This window comes from Larimichthys crocea, chromosome XIII, assembly GCF_000972845.2.
Source record: "Larimichthys crocea isolate SSNF chromosome XIII, L_crocea_2.0, whole genome shotgun sequence".
NCBI classification, from domain to species: Eukaryota; Metazoa; Chordata; class Actinopteri; family Sciaenidae; genus Larimichthys; species Larimichthys crocea.
The window spans coordinates 15612164-15629323 of record NC_040023.1 but is presented as its reverse complement, the minus strand read 5'-3'; the positions used below and the strand labels follow the sequence as shown (position 1 = coordinate 15629323).

Below are 17160 nucleotides of genomic sequence, written 5' to 3'. Positions count from 1 at the left end.
AGGTCAACATAGTGGAGCATTTAGCAGCTAAACAGGTTGGTGGAGACCAAAAACAGAGCTAAAAGAGACTGAATACTGGACCTCTGGTGGCCATAAACACCTGTTGCTTCTTAACTTCTGGATGTTTAATAAGCAACTGTTGACTGTTGCCCAGCTGACATTGAGCGATTGTCCACCCTGGACAAGTCACCAGCTCATCACAGGACTTAATTGTTCAGTTTATCTCGTTGTTGGAACGTCATACCCGATCCTACCAAATCAGGGGTCCCTCTCTACCTTCAAAAAAACTTCTGAAGACCCAGCTCTTCAGAGCGTACTTCTTCTACTAGCACTACCAACAACTGGACATGCTAAATCTATCCCCCTCCTCAAACTGTCACAGTACTTACTGCTGCACTAACATGTCCTTGTCGCACTGTACCTTGACGGTTTCCCTTTTTGTAAGTCGCTTTGGATAGAAGCGTCAGCTAAATGACCACATGTAAATGTAGTAAAGTGCCAGATGTTTCTTTCTGGCAGTAAAGTTGTCCTTAATACCAAAATAATAGTTTAATTGCTTCCACTGGAAACTGGTTATGATGGGATCTCTTCACTGTATAAAAGAAAGATTTAATGATTACAACTCAAGTTCAAGTTCATACAGGCGTGTCCGTATTGTCTTGCGGCAGAATAAAAAAACCCTGAATGCATCCTTTAAAGGGGCCCACAATAATACAAGTATAAAAAAATGTAATAAGAGGGGGAGGCAGATTTCACAGCTCCACCCGTGTCTGGTCCGGGCCTGGTAGTACAGTGTTGCAGGAGTTTAACCAGTCACTCCAGAGGTCAGCGGTGGCTGCTGCAGGGTCACTGCACGGAGCTCATTAATGGTCCCAGTTATGTGGCAGCTGTGTGTTTGATGTCACTCATTACAACAGACCACACCTCCAGAAACACACACAGACACATACACCCAGAGTCATTAGGCATGTCTGCTTCGCCCCCCCACCCCACCCCGCTCACCCACTCATTTCTCTCACTCCTTTCTCTTTCCTTTTCTCCCACCCTCCTGCCATTTTACCACAGACAAAAGGCAAGAATCTGGATAATACAGTATCACAGCACATAAAGTACACCTGTCCTCTCTCTCCATGACTCCACAATCAGTTTGTACAGTGTGTTTACTCACATATTTCTACCCGTGCGCACACATATTTACACACCCAGAGAGAGAGGGGGGGTGAGTGGAGCGCAGATTTATGTTTTGGTCCTTTCTGAATGGAAACTTTTGTTCAGCTCTCATGTTTGCTGCTTTGCCAACCAGGCCCATGCTTCAGTTATGAAATGAGAGGAGAAACATTTATCTACAACCACAGAAGAAGAAATCAAAACCCAACCTGGGACCCATACACACACACACACACACAGCCAGATGAGCTCCAATCTTGTCATTTCTGCAGCGCATTCATACGACACCGACTCTGATGAATATATCCATCTGCTCATAAGCTGCTGGCAGGTGACCGACTCTCTTGTAAGCCTGAGTGAACTATGAAAGGTTCAGGATTTATATTTTGGCCTCAGAGGAAGGAAACTCATGAGACTGCAGCAGCTCATCAGTGGACTGTGAAGTAATGAGTCCTTGCAGAGAGTTTGGATTTTGCAATGGCAACATTTTTTTGCTCCGTTAAGTACTTCTTTAAAATACTGCCAAGGCGTGCAGTTTTTACCTTTTTTTCTCTTTACAGCAGAGTAAAGGTTACAATCAGTTGTGATGCACTTGGACATTCAATTAAATATAACTCAATTTGACTGACTTGTGAATCAAATTTTCACAAAAAGCAGGGAATTGTAAAGAGATATGCCTGCTGGATTAAACTAGAGACTATTTTTTTAGTACAGTGAGCCATTTTTTGAAGTTGAGTAACCTAATTTTATTTGGTGAGATAAAGGTACAGACATAGAGGTAGTGGCCTCACACAGATGTCTTGTACTGCTGACTGCTGAAAGGTGGTGATGACGGACTGGATACCTCATGAACAGATGACCTTTTGTTAAAAATCAGTAAATAATTGTCGTAGAAAGATGGGGAATGACGAGGAAGAATGTAACAGACAGATTCGAAATGACTACCACAAAAATAGCCAACAATTATTAGAGCTCAAATTCTTAGATGATTAATCGATTGATTCGCTTGTCCAGTCAAATGTGAATATTTTACGTTTTTCTTATAACTAATATTTTATTTGTACCTCAGTCTTCCACAGAGACAGTACAGTTCTTCACAAGGTTGGGAGGGCGTGCATTTTAGAACTCCCTTACTGCATTAACAGACTCGTTGCAGGACTCCACCTCTTTATAAACATGGATCTTTGCAGCCTTATTGCATAAGTAATTTGGACCACCTTCTTGTCTTTGGGGATATCTTGGTAGAACACTTCTCTCAGGGTGTCTAATACATCCTTCCAAAAATGACTCATCTTCGGACGTGGAGTGTTTTTGTTGTCTGGAAGAATCTCATTATACCTTTCCATCTGAACTCTCTCCAAATATTAGAATTGGTCGTCAAATGTACCTCGCTCTAGATATCTAATGAAATGATATGATGATCCATGTTTATTTCAACTTCCTATTTCTTCGTTATTTGTGTGGTATTATCTGGGTTCATCGAAAGAAAAATTAAGTATATATTATAGATCACTTTTCTATCCAGCTTGCAGTTTTAGTGTTTTTTAGTTCCATATGCGAGTAAACTGAAAGGTTTTAGGCTTTGGACTGTTGGTTGGACAAAATAAGAAACTATTTTAATAGTCACTTTTTCATTTCAGTCATTTTTCAAGCAAATATGGTGAAAGACTGCCAAAATCCTCAAGTTGCAACTTCCAACTCAAACGAGAGCTGCTGCTTATCTTTATTGTTTATCATGACACACATAAACTAGACATTTAAAAATGTCACCTTTGCTTTGGGAAGCTGTCATGGTTTGCTATTTTATTTGCATATTTGTCCTTATATGATTTATTTGATTACACTGGGTTACAAAAAAAACATTTTTGTAAGTTGTCTATGTTTTTTCAACTGAGTTAGGACCATTTTGCACCGTTGAATCCAAAAATGACTTCTCAATCAGGTCAGGTTTTTATGCTAATTTGATTTTGAAAAATTCGATCTTCTGACTAAATTAATTACATTTTTGTGACATTATCAGTTGATTTTTGTTAATATTTCTCATCCAAAAAAGGTTTTAGGAGAAAAAAAATCATTTTCTAACAGAATGTATCAATTAAATGTTACAATCTTCAATTTCTGTAAATTGAATAATAGACATTGATAAAGGTAAGTACATGTTTCTTCGAACCCCTCGAATGCAGGGATGTCTCTCTTCAGAGTCCAACAGTAATCAGCCATCATGACTGCATCCCAGTGTCCCTGATACCTGGTCTCCATCTCTTTTATGTCCTGATGGAATCTCTCCCCCTGCTCATCACTCATTGATCCCAGATTCTCAGGAATATTGGTGACACGTTCTGCATAGTTCCTGGCCTTGTTGTTGCCAAGAAAGTTCTTTACAACCAGAACAAACTAGATCATTTAGCTCCTTTTGGGAAAAGGATATAGAGCATCATCATTAAGAACCACTTCTTCTTCTTCATCATCTTCTGGAACACTGGAGAAATCTTTGTCACTGATGTCAGGAAGTTCTCCAAAGACAGGTACTGGAATTTCGTCACAGGACGACGTGCTGATTCAAGATCAGGATACTTGAGGTTGCTTCGGTTCGTTCTGTTGATCCCAGTCACATCAATAGCGCAGAAGTAGCAGTCAGTGACATGGTTTGTCCGCTCCCTCCAAACCATGGGAATTCCAAACTTCAGACAACTCTTCTTGCCTTTGGTCCACTGACGCAGATACTCGGTGCATGACTTGCATACCATGTGTGGCGCCCAAGCTTTATCCTGGTCACCACAGTTAATACCAAAATAAGCATCGTAAGCTCGCTTTATGAAACCTGTGACTAGATTCCTGTTAGGAACAATGGTGTATTCACCGCAGATGTAGCAGGATACGTCAGGCTTATTTTTGCAAGATCTTAGTCGAAGCCATTTCATTCACTTGTAATATATAAAAAAAAAACAATTAGTCATAAGTTAGCACATGCAAAATCTTCAGAATTTGTTTATTGCAAGAAATATAAAAGAATTTTGCATCATATGACGTGAAAATACCCGTACATGTAAACAAAAACGTCAAAAACAAATATGTAGCTTAGTTCAGAAAGTTGACCTGATTGAGCAAAAACAATGTGATTTTTGGATTCAGCAAATCAGCTAAAAAAACTTAAACAGTAAATTTGGTGTTGACCAGTGTTATTATTCAGCATTTTTTGCTACATCAAATGGTTTGCTTGGCGGGTACTGGTTGGCACCTCAGTGTTTGAGAACCTCTGGAACAATACAAAGTTGTAACATATATGTAACCAAGTGTCCCTCCTCCTGTGTCTGTTTGTGTGTGTGTGTGTGTGTGTGTGTGTGTGTGTGTGTGTGTGTGTGTGTTTACCAGGTGGCAGGCCGACAATCCAGACAGGTGTTTGAGGTGGAGCCTATAGAGGGGGTGTGGTCTATCTGGGGGGAGTGGTCCGGATGCTCTCAGACCTGTGGCGTCGGTGTCTCACAGAGGAGCAGGGAGTGTTTATCCCCTCCACCTCCCCAAACCCCTCCCCTCTCCCACTCTCCACCTAACTGGGCAGGTTATTTGCCCGGGGGCATTGGAGGCCCTGTCGTCTCACCTGTGCGACCCTACTACCCTCCACATTACCCCGGGCAACACCCTTCTTATCACTCCCCTTCCATCCCCACCAATCACAACCCAGGATTGTCACTGTTTAGGAATACCAACACCGGGGGAGGAGGAGCACCTGTACAGGGACAGTCCAATCCATCACCTCCTTTTTACCAGCCAGAGTTCTCCCCAAACAATCAAGAGCATGTATCTGTTTATCGATCTCCCTACCATGCTCCCTCACATGGCTACAACCAGCCAGCTCGGGTCATCCGAAGGCCGACCAATCCAGGAGCAGTGAGGCCTGGAGGAGGCGGGAGCAGAAGGTCTGTCTCCTCCAATCGGGAGGGTTTACCAGCGAGGAGGTGAGTTAGAAAGGACGATTAAAATCCAATCAAACTAACCAATCAGAGCCTAGGTAATCACAGGTATTTTCATGCATGTTGATAAATGAGAAGACATTTCAGTATAAAGATAAATCATATCAAGGATATGTTTGAATTCATGTAGAAGTATCTTTATAACAGCCACTATGATGGAGCTGGCAAAATCAATTTCGCTACAAGGTCACTTAAGTAGTGGTACTGGTGCTTTCAATCATATCACACAATCTTCTTAAACAGAAGGAAAACAAGCACTTTTAAAACTTTTAAAACTTTTTTTGGTGAGATTGTTAATCTCAGTTTGCCCCACTTATCACCCGACTATTATTATATTTTTTAAATTGAAAAAATATTGACATTGGTGTAAAAACCAGTAGAAACAATAATTCAGAGTTTAAAGTTTAAAATTTAAAGTCAAAAGTCAGCTTAAATAAATTACGTGTGCTTCGGTCAGCACCGAGTTGATCTATTCCAGGAAAATGACTCCAGCGTACAGGAAATGAGTTTTGCCTCGCTGGCAGTGGCAACGGTGGTTTATTTATAATAAATAGAAGAACTCAGTCATGACGATGAGCAGCAAACAAAGAAACTGCAAAGTAAAAAAGGAACCAGTGACTGTGATGTCTCATCAACAAAGACGTCACCAAATATGCTGATTCCTCAGAGTACCATTTGATGCATACGCTTATGATCCATTCAGGTGCCATTAGTTAACGTGCTGACATTGTTTAAGCATTAGAGGGAGTTTGTTATGATGTTTTTAGTGTTGGTTGTTGGAGTTTTGCCCATCTGTCCCTCTGGTATCTGTTATTACATCATTACTTCTGGTTTCTGTCATACAAACCAGCACTGCATTTATTCTGCCTGCTCACCGCAGCCCACTGGCTCCACGTCAGTTGTAATTATGTTGAACAGCTAACATGAGACACATCCTGACATCCTATTTCTGTTTTCTTTATCTCTGTCACCGCCTCTGACACTTTCTGTCCATCTGTAAATGTCATTCTCTAAATACTCCACCTTTTTTGGTCTCCTGCAGGTCTTCCAACATCCGTCCAGGTCAGTTTGGGTACGGCAGAGTCCCGTTCTCTCTGCCTTTACATCGTCCTAACCGGCAGGCTCGCCACACTGGTAACGGTACTGACACTGCAACACCTGAACCTGGACTAGCCGCCAATGAAGACGACGAGACCAATGAGAAAGAGGAAGAAGAGGTGTGGAGTAATGGAGAAGGCAGGGAGGCGAGGAGGAGTGAGGTGGAGGTGGAGGAGGAGGGGGAGGGGGAGGAGAGAACCGATGCACCTGCTGTTGAGGAGTTGCCCACAACGACCACCACAACTGGTAACCCACACCGTCACGTGGACAGACCCTCACACACCAACACAGAGCGTGGGAGAGCAAGAGTCCCATCCTCTCACCACTTCTCTCGCTCCTCGTCAACATCCCGCCTGCCCAGCCGCCAACGGTTTGACTGGCACTCCGTCACCGCGCCGCCTCCTCCCATCCCTCCCCTCTCCCGCCCAAACTCCCCCGCTGCCGCTTCACCTTTCTCTACGTCTCTGCACCGCTCCAGCCACGTGCACAGAGACAGGGAGCTTCACCAAGGTTTTAGTCCTCAAGTCCCACCAGCCGGCAACGTCTACCCACTACAGCACTCCCACATCCCGCATCTGGCCGTCGAATCAGGCAGGGATGGAGGAAGAGGAGCTCCTCAGGTCTATAGATGCCCTGGGCCGGAGAAGGAGTACCGCAAGTGCTTCTCGCAGGTAAGATTAGCCGAAACTGACTTCACGGCCTTTTAATAATATCAGTAATTCGATTTAGTCAGCCTGCAGTCACGGTATGTCTGATATATATGCATGCCATGTGTTAAAGCGAGCAGTTAGTTGTGCAGTTCAGCTCTGCAGAGTGTATTCGATAGGTAGATCATTCCTCAGCTCAAACACTAGCTGGTTGTCTATGAGCACTCAGATGGAAACTGACTGTCTACTCTAAGTCGTGTGTGTATTCTGGGTCACAAAACGAGAATACACGCCTCCTTTGTGAAGCCTGTATGCATGTGTCTGCGTCCAGTATCTTTGGGGCTGATTGCACATATGGGTGAGTAAGACTGAGTGAGTAAGAGTTTCTGTGTATAAATGTGTACTTGTTTATGAGTAGCAGAGTGTGTATCTATGTGATGTACTGTCTGGATCGCAGCCTGCAGTGTTGATTGTGTGTTATGACCTTCTTCATAGCTCTCAGTGCAGCACAGTATGAGCATTATCAGTAGCAAAGCGTGTGCATGTGCTGCCATAAAGAGCAGCCAGATGGGCTAACTCACCCTCAACACACAGGTGAGAAACTGAGGTCGACCTAGCAGTAACTCAGGTTTCACTGACAGAGGACTACCATGCTTGATTTCACTCAATTAAATGTGAGATTGAGAGTGAATATTGTGCATAAGAAAACTACACAGGGACATTTTAGTGATCAGATTGTACTCACAATGTCCCAAAATTAATGCATTGTTAATATTTTGTGTCTACTGGTGTGGTGGAATATTTTAAAGCATAAAAAAACGTCTTTTTTAGACTGCACCTGTCCTGGAAGACACGTGTGAGATTTCACAGATGTCAAATCAGCATCAGCTGCATCAGTATCTCACTTGGCTAGCTTGCACATTTTCCACCTTTTACAGTGGCTGCTTCAAATTAACAACAGGCTTCCACACAACCTTCCACCATCCTCGCCATTTTTCAGACTATCAATCAATCAATTCTTGTTCCCGGAGGGAGAGACGGCATGTGGAAAGTCACAAATTTCAGCTTGAGTATATTTTTCTTTTCAAGCACAGGCACGTAAATGTAACACCTGCCACTGCAACGTCTTCCTTTGGTCAGTAAGTGTACGCAAGCGAGTGAAAAATAACTGATTTGTGGATGTTATCATAATAACAGTAGGGCGGGGGATTGAACCTAGCCTCTGTAATGTGTGTGTGTGTTGCACCAAAGCCGCCCTGTACAGAAGCCTGAAGCTACATTTTATTTCCTCAGTTTATCTGGAGATAATGATTATTTATGTCATAATATCGTAATAACGTAGCATTAATTTGAGATCTTAAGAAAACAAGATGACATTCGAGTATATTAAATCATTGCAGGAAGCATCATTCAGTGTAGCACTGTTAGAGGAGCAGGAGAATGTTGCAATTGCAATGACTAAATATATTACTTAATATACTCCACTATCAATTTGTTTTCTCGAGTTAATTATCTCTGGAAAACAAAGTTACATTATCGTAAGATCTTCAGAAATTATCCAGGTATCTCAGGAAAATGACATTTGTTATTCAGATATAATGACGTAGATAACTCTTGTTATCTCGTTATAACTTGTTATCAAAACGGAGGATCAAAATGTATGAATGTATGACTGCTTGGGGCTTCCGTAGTCGTGTACTGAAGGTTGGCACTGAATTTCTCGTCTTGTTTAATTATTCTTTGATTTTCTTCTTTCTTTCCTAATTTATGAGAATGGCAAATTTTGCACATTTTACACATTTAACTTAACTAACTTATCTTAAGGTATCAAAAAAATGTTGTTTTGGTATCAGGAATAAAATCCAAAATCATACCAAGAAAAATGGATGAATTCTAAAAAAAACAACCTTTCTTAGACGTATTTCAATAATGCCAAAATGCAGTAATGAGAAAGTAACACTTCTGCTTTAGTTTCACGCAAATAGATCAGCCATGTGTGAGATACAGCACGTCATTGATCGGAGTGACAGACGAATGAAATAAACAGAAGGAAACTGATCCAGAGTCTCCTTTTAAGATTTGATCATGGGGGACAAAAATACAGAGTGACATGTGCTCGGGTTATTTATGCCAGCAGACCACTCGTAGCGTATCTGTTTTAAGTGAGAGCATAAGGAGGGGATGATAAGATTGAAGTTAACAGCTAACACACAGACACACTTATGCATTTTTACTCTTACACTTTATTTCCACAACCGGCTCTCATCGACTGGAAGTAGACACTTGAATGTGGAGCCAGGTTGGCACTCGTGGGCACTTGACTTTCGTCTCTTTAGATAATTTGGCAGTCTCACTTGCCCTCTTGCCCCCCTCTTTCTTTCTCTTTCTTTCTTTCTGTCTGTGCCCGACTGTGTGATAGTCCCTGTGTTTTAACAGATTTAGTAGCTGGCAGAATACGTGCTCTGTGTGTGCCAGCAGCACTAATAGCAGTCCTGTGATGGCTGAGCCTGACTCATTGGGTTACATATTTACCCAACATTACCTCTACTTTAGCCTTGTTTGCTCCTGCAGTAGATTGTCCGTCCACATTTTTATGTCTTTTCATTGCTTAAAGGTTAATAGGTTTAAATGCTGATGAATGCAGGACTTTGCCCAGGCTTGTATGTACTGTATATATGTGTGTGTGTGTGTGTGATTGAGGGAGTGATCCAGACTGAGTGTGACACATCCTATTATCTATTAGGTGTGTTTGTCATAACACATGGTGCCTGAGGCCCTGCACAAGTGATGTGTATGTGCGTGTTTTTACTGTTGCGTAGACGCAAGTGGGGGAACCAAGAGAGGGACAGAGGAAATGAGAAGGGGGAAAAGGGGAAGAGTGTAAAGTGAGGGTGGTAAAGGAAGTGACACAGTTAAGTAGTAGTGAAAGAGAGCACTGTTTTTAGAAAATCTGCACACAGTAGTGGGAGAGTGAGCTAAGGGGGCAAAGAGGAGAGAAAAGGTGGGGAGGGAAATAAAGATGAAGGCTGGTGAGAATTATTGTTTAGGTGTGTGACAGTCGCATTGGTGGAGGAGACGGAGAAGTAAAGCGAGGGAGGGTCAACAGGATGTAGAGAAAAGGTTCAGCAAGAGGAAGTTTGTGTTAGTGGAAGAGATGGATTCCTGGAAAAGAGTTTGTATAGGAGAGAGAGAAGTGTGTGTGCGTGTGTGCGAGCGTCGAGTGTAACAAGAGGAGAAGTTATTCTGTCAGAGGGAGAGGGGAGGAAGAGGTGCAATTCGAGAAGAAGCAACAACAAAAAAAAAACACGAAGACACAAACCAGCTTGAAGAAGACATTTTAGAGAAGTACTCCTCTTCCTCGCCATTCCTTTCACGAGACTTTCAACACAAATTTGCGATGATCCTCGAAGCATCCCGTCTCGCTTTAGCTCCTATTTATGTCCTCCTCGTCAGAGTAAATGTTTACCGAGACTCACTAACAGTGCATGCCTCTGCAATAGCAAGTGAGGCAAGATCAGAAGCATGTGCATGTCTGTAGCAGGGGAGGACATGTCCTTATTACTTTTTAAAATCTAACTTTTGCCACATGCTCTCCCCATTTTCATCGTCTGTGTTTGACGTAGTCATTAAAATCAGTCACCCTGTCAGCCTGTACACCACAGGCTGCTGCCACCAACCTTGCATAATCTCATCACACAACTTAACAGCAAGTTTTGCAAGCGGCAAAGAACTGTGCAGTGGCAGCCACCCTCCATCTCTCTATTCCACTGTATATTGGTGGAGACTGCTGGAAGCACTGTTCTGGGCTGAAACAATCTTTGGAAGTTTCCCATTGAGATTTCAAGCGAGTCCTATGCCAAGACAGGCAGCAGCACAAACTAAGAACAAGTAAATGAAAACAGATACAAAACAAAACAAAACAAAACAAAACAGACAGTATTCCAAATTATAACATCCCAGAAAATAGAGAGAAAAAGAGACGACATCACAAAAAGGCAAGAGTTCACTGAATCTGCAGCCTTTTCTCCTCGGGCGGGTCGTTCTAAAGTCGAGGGCCTTGATGGAGGAGGCGTGGTCACCTCTAGTTTTGAGCAATGACCTTGGAACAGCCAGAAGTGACCGGCCTGAGGATCTAAACCCTCACATGGGGTAAAAATACTGGAAATATAGTTAGGGGCCAGACCTCGACAGGCCTTAAAAGTGATCTATAAAATCTTAAAATCAATCCTAAACACACAGGGAACCATGGAGGGAAGCTAAAACTGGACTTAACTGCTGTACTTGTGAACTAGTTGGAGGCTTGAGAGTGATTTATTGTTGACACTGCAGAGGAGTGCCATTGCCAGTTTTTAAAGGTAAAGGTGTGTATCATTTTTCGAGGTCAGAGTGTGGGAGCATGGATTTGATTTTGGAGATGGTTCTTATATATCATAACATCTCTATCAAGGTGTGTGAATATGATTTTAAATTAGTGAACAAAAACAATTTGATGGTAATTTATTGTCTAGATTGACACATTGAGCCCACCCCACCACTTCTGACATCAAACCTTTGCTCTTGAGCACATAACACTACAAAAAATGTCACTGACACCACTCCTGTGTGTGAAACCTGAAGAGTTTTTGTTGTGCCTACCAGATGCTAATGTCTCTGCAGGCTGGTGCAGTGAGACGATCTAATCACAGTCTGTTGTTACAGAGGCGTTGTTACACGGGAAATATATTATTACAACTATCAGCAGCGAGAAACACTCCTCAGCTTTAATGATTGTATGCAGACCCTGCCACGCTTGCAAACAGGCCCAGATGTGTTTGTTTATGAGGCTCGTGCACACACACAAATGCAAAAGCCATCACTGACTCATTCGGAGTGATCTGTGCTTTTTGTGCTTTAGTACTTTAACAAGCAGAGGTACATGCTTCTGTTCAAAAAACAGGTACACCTGCTTGTTAAAGTCTGTTTACATGTTACAGTTTCCCTCTAATACTTCTTTCATGTTCTTTTTCATCGCTTCCCACCTTTCCTCTCACTTACTCACTTTTCCAACCCCATTCTGTCAGTCCATACTTATTATCTTTATTTAAGGGAATAGGTCAGCAACAGTATGTTTATTTGCTTCCTTGATTTAGATGAAAAGATAGATACCACTCTCATGTCTGTACAGTGAATATGAAGCCACAGTAAGCTGATGGTTAGCATAGCTTCAGGCCTATCAGCACATCTCAGGCTCGCTTATTAACACAGTATATCTTCTTTAATCTATACAAACACTAAAGTCCAAAAATAGTGACAACAATACTCCAGGAAATATTCATAAATATGTAGTTTTTACCAAGTAGAAGTACTAAAAACTGCAGTTCCTCAAATGTCCACTTGAGGCTGGCTACAGAAGAAGTCAGTCTCCATAAGCACTCATGTTAAAATGTCCAACTTCAAAGCAGAAGTAAACATATTTACAGCCTGGTACAAAAAACAGCTTTGGTTGCTATAACTAATTTCTTCATTTATGACAACTGAAATGAGTCAGATTTTTTTTTAACTCACCTGTTCAAATTATATTTAGGCTCAAAGTTATACATAATTAACAGCATGGTCGCTTGTATTTAACAGACAGACACAGGAGTGGTGGTTCTCATCTAACTCTTGGAAAGAACGCAAATATGTGTATTACCAAAGTATTTCTCTAACTAGGAAAGTCTCCATTTAAATTCAAAAATTGAAAATCTCCAGTACAATCAGAAGATTTCATCCTGGAAATGACTTAAATGCAATCTTACAGCAACCAAAGAGCTGTCTAAAAACCATAAAAATAAATGAGCCCCAAAGTGTTGGCAGAGGATGGAGCACACAGTTTTTGCAGCAATGTTTTGAGTCCACGTTTTGAGTGCAGGAATTGCAGAAGGTTTCCTAGGGAGAAGAAAGCAGCATTATGATAAACATAAAAGCTTTTTTTACATAGTTGAGTGCAGACTTTTGAAACTCTTAGTAAAAATGAGTCTTGTTCGCACCTCCTGCCTCTCTCTCTGTGTGTTATTGTGAACATATGTGTTAAATCAAGAGTTATCACTGTGCATGAAAACATTCTGGTTTGTGGAAACATGGTGTGGGTTTGTAGAGCTGCTATATGGAAAGTGGAACATGGAAAGATTGTCAATTTCAGTGCCTTTGAGCAAAGTTCTGGTTTCATTTATTGATCTTGTGGTTACAGTGTTTATCTTGTTTTCTTCCCCTTTTTCTGCACTTTTCTTCTCTTTCGTACAAAAAGCTGTTTTGAACTGAAATTCCTCCTGAGAGCAAGAGCAAAATTTCTCGCCGTTCGTTCTGCGCAGCACGAGTCCTCCTCCTTCACTCGTCTGTTGTTGATGGATGAGCAGTGTTTCCACGGCAGGATCCTGACTTCCCCCCAGGGTCAAGGCCTAGAGCTGGGTGGTGCCCTGCAAAGCGCAGACACACGACCTTGGTCAAAAGATTAAACTGAGAATGTTAATCGCAGGGGACAAACACACACCTATTACCACATGTCATGGATTTGTGTGTGCATGCATACAGTGATTAGTCCTGCTGTGTGGAGTTTGTTGATTTATGGCTGCAGGGGCTGGCGGTCAGTTGCTTTGTCTGTGTAATGTTGCAGTAATGTCTGAGGAATGACTGGCCAGCCTTAACCTGTACGTGTTATTGAGGCTATACGTCCAGCTGGGCGGGCATAGACTTGCATGGAAAATGACTGAGCATTGAGCGGGGATGACGACGCCAACGTGTCACCTGGGCTTTCCCTACAGAAACACACATGTGGTGAAAGGTTCCTGCTTCTGTTCCTCCTCAAAACTCATTAGTCTTGACTGGGTCGATGTGTTTGAGTTTCACGTACGTGTTATGTGTGATCAGGACCTTGACTTGTGTGTGTGGGATTTTTGTGTGTGTGTGTGTGTGTGTGTGTGCACAGAACAAAGCTTTCAGGCCTCAGGCAGTAGCCCCCTCTCTCCTCCTATATATTACACACAGACCTCTTCTTTCCTGCCTCCTCCCTGGTAGTAAAACACACCTATAACTTTCACAGCTCCTGTACAAAAACACTTGACTGCCTCCCTTTCACCAGCTGCGTTCCCATTTCTTTCACCTGCTTCTTTGCTGCCATCCATCTTTCACTCTTTGAGCTGCCAGGCTTCTTTTATGTTTACTTACTGATAAACACAACTTTAAGATGGTCTTTGATAGCTGAGGAATGAGTTGTGTGCAGTGGGAAAGTCAGGGAAATTTCAGATTTTATGCAGCTTGGTTCTTAGTTTTTGTAGTCTTAGTTGTCGTTTTTATTGGCAGTGATGTCATTGTATTTATCAAACTAATAGCTGAAATCGAGCAGCAAAAAACACAGGCAGTCAGACAAACGACCTCACAGGTTAGCCAAAGCCAAAAAAAAAACGAAGGCACACGGTGAAATGATTTTCCAAACTGTCCCTCGTAAACATCCATCACAGTTTACGATTTCTTGATTCAGTTTTCCTGTTTATTGAAGGATTATTACCAATGTCTTGTTTACGCTCACTTTCGGTTTAACCTCCGAAATGGTTCAGGTAATCTTGCTCAGCTGTTGGCGTGTTTACATCCTGACTGTCTGACCGCTCATGTTTCTCGTCCCGACGGACTTTCTTGTGGTGATGCAATGCTACAAACCTCAGTCATTACTTCATAATGTTGTCATAGCTAATTCATTGCCAAATTGATTGAAAACGATGACCAGAACTACAAAAACAAAAACACAACAAAAGTAGGAAGAGACTGTAATTTTAAAAATCTGCTCCCAGGGCACCATTACGTGGCAACTTTTCTCTCCAGATCTGCATATCTGTCTTTATTTCAGGCCTATATATGTAAAAAAAAGAATTTACCCATGAAGGGATGAATAAAGTTAATCTTTTAGTCTTCATCTTCTAATCAACATTATTTATTCTATAAATAGGGCTGGCTATTGTTTTACATTACTCGATTCTAAGTGGTTAGCACTGTTGCCCGGTTCGAAACTCGGCTGGGGCCTTTGCATGTTCTCCCTTTGTCTGCTTTGAGTTCTCTCCGGATACTCTGGCCTTCTCCCACAGTCCAAAGACATGCACTTAACAGGTTAATTGGGGACTCTAAATTGGCTGTAGATGTGAATGTGAGTGTGATGAACTGCTGACTGGTGAACACGGTGTACCCTGCCTCTCACCATAAGTCAGCTGGGATAGGTTCCAGCGCCACCATGACACTGATGAGGATAAGCAGTTACAGAAAATAGATACTAACTTACATTCGTGTTTAGGTATCAGTACCAAATCAATTCTTTCTTCATTGCATCATTTTGAGAAATATGAACTTTTTCTACAAAAAAAACAAACTTGAAAAGAAGTGAAGGAGATTATACTTTTCAACGTATTGAGATATGTTACCCAGATTTATCTATAAAAAGTTAAAAATGATGACAACTTTGGCCGGTGACTCTGGGACTCTTTGTTGCACATCTCTCTTGCCTGATTTCCTGCCTGTTTTTTTATGATAGTGACACTGAAAAAAATTAAGGCAAATGGCCAAAAAAAATAAAAAAATACATCTGCTTGTCATGATGAGTCCAAAGAAATATTTAAAGTTCCTGGAAATCTTACAGAGCTATCTAGACCTTACAGTCTAGTAACATTTTAAAAACAAAATAGAATTTTGAATTTTGCTTAGTTATTAAATGGTCTTGACTCTGTTTGGAGTGTTTTGACACGTCCACAGGCTCAAACACATTCTCGCTGCCTTTCTCTTCTTCCATCGACCCCCTCTTGAAGTATTTTGTCTCTGTAAAAGCCATCACTCTCTTGTCTCTCTCCTGCTTAGCCCATTCAATAACTGCCACTCTCCCTGCCTCTTCACCCCTCCCCCCCTTTTTTTCTTTTCACACTCCCCTTTGGCACTTATGGGGAGACCCCTTAACCCTGCACTCATAGTAAATGAGGGAACACCAACGTATACCAGACCTTACAATAACACACAACTGCTCCCGCAGAACCATGAAACGGCAGTGAACATGTCTTCTCTCTTTCGCTTTTAGCTTCACATCACCTCCCCTCCTTCCTTCTTCCATTCAGTCCATTAGCCTCCCTCTGTTTTTACACACCCTAAACTCTTTTGGGAGGAGAGTCCACTCGCCCTGTAGCGCTCATACAGTCATTAACGCGTGAATGCACACACTTAACTCTCTCCTTTCTTATTTTACATTCTCTGTTTCGTCTTTTATGGAAGCTCTTTCTTTCGTTTTTTACTGAACTGTAGCCTCTCAGGTGGTGTGTGTGTGTGTGTGTCTGTGTGTTTGGGTGTGGTTCTTGTCTCATTGTTTATGGCTACAGGCACACACAGACATGCACAGATACACAGAAACTATCCAGTTTGAACTAGGGCCCAACATGTTTATGTCCTGCAGAAATATTTACAACCATTACCAACCACATTTCACACAGACATCCACATAGATTTACACGGTTACTTAAAAACATCAGGTCACATGTGTATACTGACCTTCAAGCCCCCACAGACACTCATACATTAAGAGGATGTAGCCAAAACACACTCTCGTGTAAGAAGCTTAGATCAGACTATAACATACTCCCCATAAATAACACAAAAATACGTCTGTTTCTGCAGCGTGAAGTTGTGGCGAAGTGTACTGCATAAAGTTTCATGAGCTGGTTTCACACTTCAACCAGAACAGAAACAACAGATGATCCTTATGAGTGTCTTGTGACATGAAGGCCACATACCTTCAGTCACACACATTCACAACCCAGTGAAAGTGTGAAATTCAGTGCATGCTTTGCTTTTATCCATTTGAGTCTTTTAGTTACACTTTGTCGCCGAGGCTGGTTCACATGGGAAATGCTGATCCGTTCGTGCCTGTATTTGTGTGTGTGAACTTGACTACTCCCTCGCTCTTGTCTCTCCCAGATGAGTGACTAGGAACTTTCCAGCTGTTTGTGACAGCTGTGAGCATGAAGAGAGAATCGTGTGGGGGGGAAAAAAACTAAAGAAAAGAAGAAGAACTAATCAAAGAAAGAGAGGAGTGAAAGACAAGATGATTGTGGAGCTGACAGATATTTGAGTTGCAAGGAAATCTGAGACCTCTGTGTGCGGCATGCAAGAGTGTGTGTGTGTGTTTGAACCAGCTGTATATCAGAAGGCTGTAAACTCACTGAGTCTTTGACCAGACAGGATGGTTGTGGCTTCCCACAGTTATGATACCTGGTGGAGCTGAGTCTGTGTGTGCA

General features: G+C 42.0%; 1 protein-coding gene across 1 annotated transcript in view; it reads left to right on the top strand.

The window, feature by feature from the left end:
• Nucleotides 1-17160, top strand: part of adamtsl4 (ADAMTS-like 4) — a 37729-nt gene that overhangs the window by 2789 nt on the left and 17780 nt on the right. The window contains exons 3-4 of the mRNA XM_019253957.2: nt 4540-5123; nt 6181-6907. Coding sequence (XP_019109502.2) covers nt 4540-5123; nt 6181-6907 — 1311 coding nt within the window. The remainder of the gene's footprint in view (nt 1-4539; nt 5124-6180; nt 6908-17160) is intronic.